This window comes from Aethalodelphis obliquidens, unplaced genomic scaffold (assembly GCF_003676395.1).
Source record: "Aethalodelphis obliquidens isolate GAN/ISIS:26980383/991018 unplaced genomic scaffold, ASM367639v1 scaffold18, whole genome shotgun sequence".
Lineage (NCBI taxonomy): Eukaryota > Metazoa > Chordata > Mammalia > Artiodactyla > Delphinidae > Aethalodelphis > Aethalodelphis obliquidens.
Genome location: NW_020837962.1, coordinates 11,086,893 through 11,097,461, shown reverse-complemented (window position 1 = coordinate 11,097,461; position 10,569 = coordinate 11,086,893). Strand labels below are relative to the sequence as shown.

At 61.7% G+C, this 10,569-nt stretch overlaps 5 protein-coding genes across 8 annotated transcripts in view; 3 read left to right on the top strand and 2 right to left on the bottom strand.

Annotated features, from left to right (window-relative positions):
• The first annotated feature begins 718 nt into the window (after positions 1-718).
• CLDN9 (claudin 9) lies at positions 719-2,112 on the top strand. The gene has a single exon (XM_027117655.1). It carries the CDS (start codon positions 970-972, stop codon positions 1,621-1,623), a length of 654 nt encoding a protein of 217 aa, XP_026973456.1. The 5' UTR covers positions 719-969; the 3' UTR covers positions 1,624-2,112.
• A 224-nt stretch (positions 2,113-2,336) lies between these two features.
• On the bottom strand, positions 2,337-6,005 carry CLDN6 (claudin 6). Its single transcript, XM_027117654.1, has 3 exons — positions 5,815-6,005; positions 5,380-5,708; positions 2,337-3,647 (listed from the first exon to the last, which is right to left on the bottom strand). The coding sequence occupies exon 3, from the start codon at positions 3,619-3,621 to the stop codon at positions 2,956-2,958; it is 666 nt and encodes a 221-aa protein (XP_026973455.1). The 5' UTR covers positions 3,622-3,647; positions 5,380-5,708; positions 5,815-6,005; the 3' UTR covers positions 2,337-2,955.
• Positions 6,006-6,106: 101 nt separating this feature from the next.
• TNFRSF12A (TNF receptor superfamily member 12A) lies at positions 6,107-8,143 on the top strand. The gene is made up of 4 exons (XM_027117659.1): positions 6,107-6,239; positions 6,983-7,087; positions 7,310-7,444; positions 7,530-8,143. Exons 1-4 carry the CDS (start codon positions 6,146-6,148, stop codon positions 7,583-7,585), a joined length of 390 nt encoding a protein of 129 aa, XP_026973460.1. The 5' UTR covers positions 6,107-6,145; the 3' UTR covers positions 7,586-8,143.
• Positions 8,144-8,377: 234 nt separating this feature from the next.
• On the bottom strand, positions 8,378-9,728 carry HCFC1R1 (host cell factor C1 regulator 1). 3 transcript variants are annotated; one of them, XM_027117657.1, is made up of 4 exons: positions 9,582-9,728; positions 9,240-9,296; positions 8,998-9,126; positions 8,378-8,754 (listed from the first exon to the last, which is right to left on the bottom strand). In XM_027117657.1, the coding sequence occupies exons 1-4, from the start codon at positions 9,674-9,676 to the stop codon at positions 8,619-8,621; spliced, it is 417 nt and encodes a 138-aa protein (XP_026973458.1). In that variant the 5' UTR covers positions 9,677-9,728; the 3' UTR covers positions 8,378-8,618. The 3 variants fall into 3 exon arrangements, with proteins under 3 accessions (XP_026973458.1, XP_026973457.1, XP_026973459.1); XM_027117656.1 differs by having other exon boundaries at positions 8,998-9,153; positions 9,582-9,704; XM_027117658.1 differs by lacking the exon at positions 9,582-9,728 and having other exon boundaries at positions 8,998-9,153; positions 9,240-9,567.
• Positions 9,729-9,795: 67 nt separating this feature from the next.
• The window catches only part of THOC6 (THO complex subunit 6), a 3,516-nt gene continuing 2,742 nt past the window's right edge, over positions 9,796-10,569 (top strand). The window contains exon 1 of one of the 2 annotated variants that reach the window (XM_027117652.1): positions 9,796-10,135. In XM_027117652.1, the coding sequence (XP_026973453.1) occupies positions 10,097-10,135 (39 nt within the window). In that variant the 5' untranslated portion in view covers positions 9,796-10,096. The remainder of the gene's footprint in view (positions 10,136-10,569) is intronic. The other variant, XM_027117653.1, reaches the window with a different exon arrangement.

Sequence of the window (10,569 nt, the reverse complement as noted above, 5' to 3'; positions counted from 1 at the left end):
TGGTTTTCTAGGCCATTGCCTGGGTGATGCCACCTGAGCTGAGCGCCAGGCACCTGTTGCTGGGGAACAGTGCGGGCAGGGCCCCTCCCTCGGGAGCCGCCAGCGCCACTGGGCTGAGACGGGAGACGGATCAGATTCCAGAGAGTCCCCGGTTGGCGGGCAGCTGGACAGGGGCGGGGTGTGTGATACTGGGGAAGCTGGTGCGTTTGCATCACGGGGTGGGGGAGAGCAGAGACAGCGGCGGGCGGGGGACAGGAGGCTCCCCAAGATACCCTCCCACTTCTGTCCTGAGCCAGTTCCTTTATGGCCCCCATTCCTTCCTCCACAGCCGGTCCTCAGTCTCCCCATTCCTTTGTCCATGGGTTCCTATGGCATGGATGTTCTTTCTTCCCCTGTTCCATCCTGGTCATGACCCACCCCCGCACTGACCCTGAGGCCCCCATCCCATCCCCAGCCCCGCCTCCTCCCATCACTCTGGCTTCCCCAGTCTCGGCCTCTCTGCTCCTCCCCTGCCTTGGCCTTAAAACCCCGCCTGCAACCGGGAGCCAGCAGAGTCCCCAGGTGGCACTGCCAGGTGAGCCGCTCAGCGTGAACCTGCACCAACTCTGGGGACACATCTCTCTTCAGCCTGAAGGTGGGTCGGGAGGGTCCGTGCAAGCTGGGTCAGACAGGCGGCGGTGGGACCTGACTGCAGGGTGGCAGGAGCAGCCGCTGGGCATCTGAGGGGCGACGGGCCCCTCGAAGGGACACCAGCCGCTCAGCTGAGCAGGACTTGAGGTTGATTTGTGTTTGTGGAGGTTCAGAGACACATCTGTGAGGGGCACGGAGCGAGGAGGTGCCTTGCCAGAGGCTCACAGATGTGAGGACTGTCTTGGTCAGAGGACGCTGACTTACGCTCCGCAGCATCGGACCCACTCCTGCAAATCAACCAGGCCTCCTAGAGTTGGGAAGACCTAACTGAGGGAACAGATGGCTTCGGCTGCTCTTGAACTCCTGGGCATGACCCTGGCTGTGCTGGGCTGGCTGGGGACCCTGGTGTCCTGTGCCCTGCCCCTGTGGAAGGTGACCGCCTTCATCGGCAACAGCATTGTGGTGGCCCAGGTGGTGTGGGAGGGGCTGTGGATGTCCTGCGTGGTGCAGAGCACCGGCCAGATGCAGTGCAAGGTGTACGACTCGCTGCTGGCGCTGCCCCAGGACCTGCAGGCTGCCCGAGCCCTCTGCGTTATCGCCCTCTTGCTGGCTCTGCTTGGCCTGCTGGTGGCCATCACGGGTGCACAGTGTACCACCTGCGTGGAGGATGAAGGCGCCAAGGCCCGCATTGTGCTCACCGGGGGGGTCATCCTCCTCCTCTCAGGCATCCTGGTGCTCATCCCTGTGTGCTGGACCGCCCACGCCATCATCCAGGACTTCTACAACCCCCTGGTGGCTGAGGCCCTCAAGCGGGAGCTGGGAGCCTCTCTCTACCTGGGCTGGGCGGCATCTGCCCTGCTTATGTTGGGCGGGGGCCTCCTCTGCTGCACATGCCCCCCGCCCCAGATCGACCGGCCCCGGGGACCAAGGTTGGGCTACTCTATCCCCTCCCGCTCGGGTGCATCTGGGCTGGACAAGAGAGACTACGTGTGAGGTGAATGTCCATGGAAGCCTGCTGCTTAGAACCTTGACCCTGTGCTGGATGCCCTGCCCTAATCCTTACCTTCTACTGTCAATCCCTCCCCCAGGTGAAACCCACTTTCCAGATGCTGGAGCCCAGCCCGGCTGCAGGGCTAGTCTCAGCGGGCCTGACTGAGTCTAGACCCTCCTCAGGGTCCCCACCTCCATCCAGGCAGGGTGCCCTGGCCTGCCCCTGCTTCCCCCAATTTTCTCTCTTCTGCTGTCTCCTTCTTCAGGCTGGCCCTCCTCTTCCTGAGCCCTCCCCTGCCCCCAGAACCTGGGCCTCACTCAAAGGGCAGTAGCTCCTTATGCCCTCCCTGGCCTGGAGTTGGTCCCTTCTGACCTGGCCACTACCAGCATCCAGAGGCCCAGGACAGGTCATCTGGGAGCAGCCACTCTCCTCCAGGCCTGGAGGCCCTGCCCATCATCAACCCCCCTCACCCCCACCTTTGAGTAGGGAATAAATAGACCATTTGTAACCCGGCTCCTTTGATCTGTGGTTGGGCCGGGAAGACCTGATGGCCTCTCCTGGGTTTGTCTGGCCAAGGCCTGCTCCAGGTCCTGACCAGTGGGTAACCTCACTCAGGCCACGCAAGGCACGGGGGCAACACGGGAGGTGAGTGACTTGTGCCCACCTCCTCCTGCCAGGCTGGCACTCAGCAGACCCCCAGCAACACCAAAGGCAAGTAACCAAACAAAATGTGCTTTATTTAGTAAAAACTGGTGAGTGTGGGCAGGACATGGCAGAAGTGCACAGGGGCTGGGGATGGGAGGGTCAGGGGTCAGCACAGGGGGGACATGACTCAGGATGGAGAAGCCAGAGGTCAGAAGACTTGGAGGTGGGTGGGTCTTTGGTAACTTATCACCTGCTCCTCTAGAGGCTACACGTGGCTCAAAAGCCCCTGGGGGTTCCAGAGGCCTGACCAGCAAGGGAAGGCTTGTCTCTGCAGGCCTAGGGAGGCCCTACCCCCAACATCAGCAGGAACTCTCGGGGACAGGATGAAAGCACCTGGATAGCAAGCACCCTTCACATGGGGCCCAAAGCTCCAGGTTGGTCTCTAAGATGGGGGTGTCCAGGGTGGAGAAAGATCCAGAAACTCTGAAGCATCACCTCTTTGGCTCCATCATCCAAAGGTGAGGAACGCCAGTAGCAGAGCCCAGGTGGGTTATCAAATGGATTAACCACCGCCCCCCACCAATATAAAGCAAAAACAACACCAAAGCTGTCATGGATCACCATTGCCATGGCTCCAGCTCAGAGGGTTAGGCTCCACTCTCAAGGGAGCCCACGCTCCCCTTCCCGAATTAGACGTAATTCTTAGTGGGGTACTCAGAGGGACCCCGAGAGGCAGTATGTGGGGCTGAGGCCGAGTATCGGGCCATATAATGGCTGGAGCCCCGGGACCCCCCAGAGGGGCAGGTGCAGCACAGTAGCCCCCCACCCAGCAACAAAAGGCCAGAAGCTGCCCAGCCCAGGTAGAGGGAGGCTCCCAGCTCCCGCTTTTGGGCCTCGGCCACCAGGGGGTTGTAGAAGTCCTGGATGATGGTGTGGGCAGTCCAGCACACGGGGATCAGGGTCAGGACTCCTGAGATGACAAAGATGATCCCAGAGATGAGCACCAGACGGGCCTTGGAGTCCTTGTCCTCCACACAGGTGGTGCACTTGGCCCCTGCGAGGTAGACCAGCAGGCCGAGCAGGACCACTAGGAGAGTGATGACACAGAGGGCTCGGGCAGCCTGCAGGTCCTGGGGCAGCGCCAGCAGCGAGTCGTACACCTTGCACTGCATCTGGCCAGTGCTCTGCACCACGCAGGACATCCACAGCCCCTCCCACACCACCTGGGCCACCACAATGCTGTTGCCGATGAAGGCGGTCACCTTCCACAGGGGCAGGGCACAGGACACCAGGGCATTCACCCAGCCAAGCAGTGTCAGGACGATCCCCAGGATTTGCAGACCAGCAGAGGCCATGGTGAGGTTGAGGTTGAGGAGCTGCACTGCGGGACAGAAGCAGAGTAACGTTAAGATCAGCTGGCCCAGCCCCTGGTTCCCAGTGAATGCTAACCCCCATGCCACATGCCATGGCCACCACACAGGACACCAGGAGTATGAACCCTGGGAATCAGGACACCGTGTCCTGTAACATGGGCAAGGCATGCTCCCTGAGCCTCATTTTCTCATGGGCAAAATGAGCATTTAATGCTTTAGTATTTTTTTTTCCCCAGACAGGCACTAGTTTATAAGAGTGAAAAAGTAAGCAACCCAGTCCTAGTTGTTTTGAGTGCAAATGAAATATAAAGCCTATGCACATGCTTGCCCATGGCTTCAGCTACTTTGGGTACAAAGGGGCAAAAGGGATGAAACAATAGAATGCAGTTTTTTGGTGGTTTCCACAGGGTTATTGGGTGGTAGGTTTGCTCTAGCCATGAGTTTCAGGCTTAAAACTTAGTTTTAACACCAAGAATAGAGATACAAGTTTCCTCCCAGCACCCAACATAAATGTCCAAACCCTTCACCCCAACTTGGTTCTGTACCCCATACAGGCGGTTGCCAGTTTGATCTTAAGATCTTGTGTACATGGTGGCCAGTCAGCCCTGGCCTTGCCTGCCACTGCCTGGCCCAAACCAATCCCACCCAGTCAGATCCTGGATGGGGCAGGAGAGATGGAGGGAAACAAAAACAAAAACAGCCCTCCCACCCCGAAGCACTTCCTTTCCCAAGGCCACCGGCTGCCTCCCTAGTTCCTGCCCTTCTGTCCTCCCCTAGGGGGGCCACAGAGCAGACCCCCAAGGTTGGTGACATTTTTTTGTGTATTCTTGCCCCAAGTGCCATTCCCTCAGGACACAACTTCCCTAAAAGAAGTTACCACCCTTGGGGTCTGTCCAGTGAAACATCTCCTCTGGGGCAGCCCTGGCCCCCTCACATCCCACTTCGTGTTGGAGGTCGCCGCGGGGGATCCCTTCTGTTCAGGGTCCCGTTGTGGCTCTCCATTGCCCAAAGTTCCCGCGCACGGCTCGGACCTAAACTTAGCACCGGTCCCACCAGGGTGGCCAGAGGGCAGACTCTCCACTCATTTGCACCCGCCCATAACCCGGGCCGAACTCATGGCCTGGGGGGAGATAGGACGCGGCGGGCCGTATGGCGCTAATCCCAAACCCAGTGTCAGCCCTCCAGGACTCTGGCCGGGTTAGGGCCGGGGCCACGCCAGACTAGGCACCCAGCACCTCTCCCTTACAAGCGTGTCCCTGCTCTCGACCCCTTCCCTTTCCACGCACTACAGGCTCGGCTCATCCGAGGGCGTCCCCTCCCGCTCTCGATCCCTATTTCCCTTCTGAGTCTGGCCCGAAGAAGGGTATCCTCAGGCCCCCGGCCTGGAAGCCGCGCACCCTGGAAGGTTCTAATGGCGGCGCTAGCTGCAGGGTCCGCTCCCGCAGGTGAGGGGGAAGGGAGCCCCGCCCCAGAGGGAAGCACAGGTGGGGGAGGGGCGCCTGGGTTTCGGTGCCTTTGTCCCCGGGCTGGGGGGAGGGGCGTTTAACCCTTCCGCCAAAGGACCCCATTAGGGCTTTGGTGCAGCCCCCCGCCCAGGGGCTCCTGGCCCTGGGTGGCTGCCGCCAAATCAGTTCAGGTTCTTCACGCGCACCCCAACCCAACTCCGCCACTCCCCCTGCCCCCCTATCTTCGAGGCACCTACCCCCTCCCCCACGACACGCACACTTCCCCCAGGCTCACCTGCAAAGGAGTCCACCAAGATTCGGAGTAGCAGGCGGAGTGCTGGGACTGGGGCGGAGGCGGGGGTCTTAAAGAGGCAATGACGTCACCGGACCACCGCCCAGGGGAGGGGCAGAGACCCCAGTCCAGACCGCGGCGGACGCGCGAATCCCAACCTCGTCAGTGGGGGGCGCTCGAGCCTGGAGCCGCTGCTCCCCCATCTGGCCCGGGTGCAGGGCATCAACTGGCTGAAGTGGGCAAGCAGTGGGTCAAGGGTCAGGGTATGGAGCCGAACAGAGCTTGGGGCTCGACTCCGGAACTCACCTAACCTTCCCGAGCCTCATTTTAGTCTGAAAAATGGAGACAACAAGCCCACATTTTACTATGTAACTATGTCCTAAGGTAGAAATTAAAGGGCACAGTATTATTATTTTTGTTGTATTGTTATTATCATACCCTCGGGGCCCTTAAGAAACAGCTTTCTCTGTGCTGGGTTGTTTCGTGTCAGATCCGCCCTCTCGCCCAACATGCACCTCCTGGGCTTCCGCACCGAGAAGGCAGGGCCAGATCTGCATCCCTTTGGCGTTCTGGCCGCTCCCGCACAGAGACGGCGTTTGTTGAGCGAATAACTGAACTTAGAGGTCCGGGCGGGACCCGGCATCTAGGGGTGGATCATGGGGCGGGCAGAGGCTAGGGATCCGCCCCGGAAGGCGGGGGCGGGGCCGCTGCTGTCTGCCCCGGTACGCGGGCGGCCAGCGCAGACTGCAGCCGCCGCCCGACGAACACCATGTCTCCTGGCCCACTACGCCCGCTGCCGCGGCTCTTCGTGCTGGGGCTCGGGCTGGCGCTGCTGCGCGCCGCGGCCGGGGAGCGAGTGCCAGGTATGCCCGGCCCGGGCTGGGCGGGAGGGCGTGGGAGACGGAGGACTCCCAGGTCCGGGATCGGGGAGCCGTCATTGGGGGCCTAGAGGAGGGGGCAGAACTGGGGGGACTAGGCGGACATGGGGATCCGGGGTCAGGTGGTCTCCAGACACCGCGCTCCCTGGCCAGGAGAGGTCCCATCTCGCTCCCAGCTTCATCCGTAGTCCGGGCCTCAGTTTCCCGCCTGTCCAACTTGGGGGGCGGGGGAGGCTTCGGTCCTGAGTCTGGACTCGGAAGTGGAGAGAGAAGAAAAGTTTGAGGGAGGGATGTCCCGTCCGGTAAGGTGGCACGCCCCCAGCCTGATCAATACCGGGTCTGCCCACCCCCCTTAACCGGAGAGTTGGGGACGTGCTGAGAGGCACGGAGGTCTGTGCCCCCCATACCATGTGGGGTGCCCCCTTCCATCCGGTGACTTCAGTGCCCAGCTATGCGGGGGGAGGGACCGGGGTCGGGCCCGGTGCCCAGGAATGAGTCACCCGCCGGCGGCGGCGGGGGGGCTGTTATGGGGACCTGACCCACTCCCCCAGCGTCCCGCACTACGCCCCCCTCTCCCCCGCGCTGCCGTGTCCCGGTCGGGCCGTGCGGTCACCTGTGAGGAATGTGGAGGGAGGGCGCCGGTGACTCACGTTATTCGAGCCGGCCGACCCTGACCTCAGCCCCAAAAATAGCCGCCCCCCGCCTCTGACTCGTGGCCCCCTCCCCAGGCACCACCCCCTGCTCTCGCGGCAGCTCCTGGAGCGCGGACCTAGACAAGTGCATGGACTGCGCATCGTGCCCCACGCGACCGCACAGCGACTTCTGCCTGGGCTGTGAGTGGGGGCGGGGCCAGAGGCGAGCGGACCCCAGTCTGGGGGAGAGGGTTGCTGGGTGGAGAGGGGAGCAGATCTGTGGAATTAATTGGGAGAGGCTGGATTGAGGAAGGGGCTCTGACTGGGGTAGGGACCAAGGTGGAAGAAAGGCTTAAGGCTCTGATCTAGGGGGCGGGGCTGGTCCCTAGAGGGGCGAGGTCTGACTTGGAGTCCCGCCCCCAGGCGCTGCGGCCCCTCCAGCCTCCTTCAGGCTGCTGTGGCCCATCCTTGGGGGTGCCCTGAGCCTGGCCCTCGTTCTGGGGCTGCTTTCCGGATTCCTGGTCTGGAGACGGTGCCGCAGGAGAGAAAAGTTTACCAGTAAGTGTGCCCCTGCCCGCCCGACGGCCCCTCATCATTCCTCAACAACTCCCCCGCTCCTGATGCCCCTCTTCTTATCTTGCAGCCCCCATCGAGGAGACCGGCGGGGAGGGCTGTCCTGGCGTGGCCCTGATCCAGTGACAGCGAGCGCCCCCTGCCAGCAGGAGGCTGCGCCCACTCATCATTCATTCATTCATTCTGGAGCCAGCCCCAGCCTCCCAGACACAGCCAGAGCCAGGCTGCTCCAACCACAGGGGTGTGGAGGGATGGGGGACAGCGAGTCACCTCTCTGAGGCCTGGGTCCAGGCTTCAGAAGGGCCTTCCAAGGTGTCTGACTGCCCTGACTCTGGCTCCAGAATAGAAAAGGAGACCCTGGCTGGCTCATGCCAGACAGCTGACACTAAGGAACCACAGCATTTGCACAAGGGTCCCCCCACCCCCACTATGGCCTGGGGGCCAGGCTGACCTGAGAGACAGACACAACATCAGGACCCACCCACTCAGATGTACTGAAATTCCACCAGGGGGTCTCAGCCTGGGGGGCTAGGGACCTGTTCCTAACTCTAGGGGGCTGGCCCTCTAGCACGGCTGGCCCTAAGACACTGCCCCTCCAACCCCCAAAAGGGGGGAGATATTTATTTTGGGAAGAAAGTTTGGAGGGGGAGAGAATTTATTAATAAAAGAATCTTTAACTTTAAATGGTTTGGAGAGTGGCATGATCCCAGCCTGACTTCCCAGAGCTGGAGGGAGGAGTGAGTCAGCCGCGGGGGTGGGGGTGAGGCTCTGACTCACACATTCTCAATGCCTGAGCCCAGCCTGCCAGGACCTGGCTGTGCCCTGACCGTTTTCCAGGGAAGATCTTGAGGAGAAACCCCAGCATCCAGCACCCCTGCCCTGCCCTCCCTTTCCCAAAGGCCCTGGGTTCCACACTGTAGCCTTCATTTGCTCAGCAATCTTTATTCAGTTCTCTGGGGAGGGGACGGCTCCCTTCCCATGCTCCTGCGCCTCCCACCCCAGGGCTCCGTGGGGCTCAGTGTCCTCTGTTGGGGGAAGGTCCTGGTGCCCAGAGGCCTGGTCTGGAGGAAAAGCAGGGCAGCTGCTCCCTTCGTGGGAGTGCTGGCCTCCCCTGCTGTGGGGAAGAAGGAAGGTGGGCAGGGGCACTGCCCCCCAGTACTCAGAGCTCCATTATGTCCCCAGCTGGGGTTGCAGGATAGTGGGGGCTGGGGGTGTCCCCCAGCCTCAGCAACCGGAGCGCCTCAGGGATCAGGTTCCCAGGGTAGCACCAGAGAAGCAGCTCAGAGCAAGGGCTTCTGGAAGAGGAAATGACAGTCACGGCACAGGGCTGAGGCTGGACTGGCAGAGCCACACCCCACCTGGTACAGGTCCCCAGGGGCTCCTGGACTGCTGGCACCTTCCAAGGAGCCAAGTAGGGAAACAACAGAGGTTGGCTAGAAGCTAAAAATAGCAAGATGAGGCAGAGCCTGGAGATTGGCTCTGAGGATTGGGTATGATCCTCCAGAAGGCCCAGCTAGTGGATTGTGGATTGTGCCTACCTGAGTGGGGGCAGAGCTGGGGGGAAAGCCATGGGGGGGCTGCAGTAAGGGTGGTCATTGTGCAGGCTGAGTCTAGAGAAATGGGTGACCATGTTCTCCTCAGACAGGAACTGCTTGCGCAGGGGCTCCCTGGGGAGAGACGAGGAGGCAGGCAGCCTGGGATATTCAGAAGAGAGGTAGTCTGATGGGGACCTGAGGTGACAGAGGGCTTGCTGGGAGTCCCTCCCTGCCCCCAAACTCACTGCTCCTCCTCCAGGCGACGCTTGGTACTCATGGGCACAGGTCCTCGGAGAGGGGAGCTGGGAAGAAAAGAGAGCCAGGAGCACCCCACCCTCTTGGACCCATCCCCAGGATCTGCCCAACTAAGCCTGCAGCGTCAGCCAGGAGCCCCCAGCCCAACCCTGTCTCAGCTGACGCCTAAGTCACCTCCTCTCCCAGACCATCCAGAAGCCTGCCTCGGAGTCTGTCCAGAGTCTGCAATCCTGTCTTAACTCATGCCCAAGCCCTGCCGATAAACCCCACCGCGTGTCATCCTGCAGACCAGCCCTGAGGGCCCAGCAAAGCTCCTGGGCCCCCACACACACCTCGCGTCCAGGCCTCGGGACGCCCCTGAGTCAGCCCGCGGGTCGCGCCGGGCCCGACCCTGGGGGCTTCGCTCCAGGGGTTGCTGCAAGATCATTGGTGTTCGGGGTCCTGCGAGCGGAGGGGTGGGATCCGGGCGACAGGGGCGGAGACTCCGAGGGCGTGGCTCAACACGTGGGCGTGGCTTTAGGCGCGCACGCGCGCGGCCAGGTTCCACGCAGGCGCGGAAGACGGACGGCACGCGACTGGAAGGCGGGTCGGTTCAGCGGGGTAAGGGAGGGGAGGTAGGGGAAGGGACCTGGCGTAGTGGCGTTGAGGAGGGCGCCACTTAGTGTTGGGACCTTCTTGGCGGTCACCTCCGCTCCTGGGACTCGGGTTACGCGGCGGCCGCCTTCACGCCGGACCCGCCACCAGTGTTGGGTAGGTGACGCGCCGCGAAAGGGAGGCGCTCGCCGGCACTTCCGGTCTCGTGAGGCTTCGTCGCGCGCGGAGCACTCTGGGACTTTTATTTCTCGAGATGGAGCGAGCCATGCCGCAAGCGGTGCCTCTGGGTCAGGTGAGGGGGCGTGATGCGTGGTACCTTCTGGGGTTTGTAGTCCATGCCCGGCTCCGAAGGGGCCGGCAAGGAGTCGTGCGCTCAAGACCTGTTTTGCGTGGGCTGTTGGTGGGACTCGGATTCTGACCCGAGGGAGGGAGAGTAACCCAGAAATACCTCAGGGGCCTAACATGAAAGTCAGGATACGGATTAGGAGTCAGTACGTTTTTCTGTATTGGAGTAATAGAGCCACTTTTTTTTTTTTCTTTTTTTTTTTTTTTTTGCGGTACGCGGGCCTCTCAATGTTGTGGCCTCTCCCGTTGCGGAGCACAGGCTCCGGACGCGCAGGCTCAGCGGCCATGGCTCACGGGCCCAGCCGCTCCGCGGCACGTGGGATCCCACGGACACGAACCCGTGTCCCCTGCATTGGCAGGCAGACTCTCAACCACTGCGCC

What these genes read in the sequence shown, in the direction of transcription:
- HCFC1R1 (XM_027117656.1), bottom strand. Translation starts at nt 9,676, where the DNA reads ATGATCTTGCAGCAACCCCTGGAGCGAAGCCCCCAGGGTCGGGCCCGG. An exon ending in TCCCGAGGCCTGGACGCGAG is followed by an intron (nt 9,297 to 9,581) that starts GTGTGTGTGGGG and finishes TTTTCTTCCCAG; the next exon opens with CTCCCCTCTCCGAGGACCTG. An exon ending in CGTCGCCTGGAGGAGGAGCA is followed by an intron (nt 9,154 to 9,239) that starts GTGAGTTTGGGG and finishes TGAATATCCCAG; the next exon opens with GCTGCCTGCCTCCTCGTCTC.
- CLDN9 (XM_027117655.1), top strand. Translation starts at nt 970, where the DNA reads ATGGCTTCGGCTGCTCTTGAACTCCTGGGCATGACCCTGGCTGTGCTG.
- CLDN6 (XM_027117654.1), bottom strand. Translation starts at nt 3,621, where the DNA reads ATGGCCTCTGCTGGTCTGCAAATCCTGGGGATCGTCCTGACACTGCTT.
- TNFRSF12A (XM_027117659.1), top strand. Translation starts at nt 6,146, where the DNA reads ATGTCTCCTGGCCCACTACGCCCGCTGCCGCGGCTCTTCGTGCTGGGG. An exon ending in CAGCGACTTCTGCCTGGGCT is followed by an intron (nt 7,088 to 7,309) that starts GTGAGTGGGGGC and finishes TCCCGCCCCCAG; the next exon opens with GCGCTGCGGCCCCTCCAGCC. An exon ending in CAGGAGAGAAAAGTTTACCA is followed by an intron (nt 7,445 to 7,529) that starts GTAAGTGTGCCC and finishes CTTATCTTGCAG; the next exon opens with CCCCCATCGAGGAGACCGGC.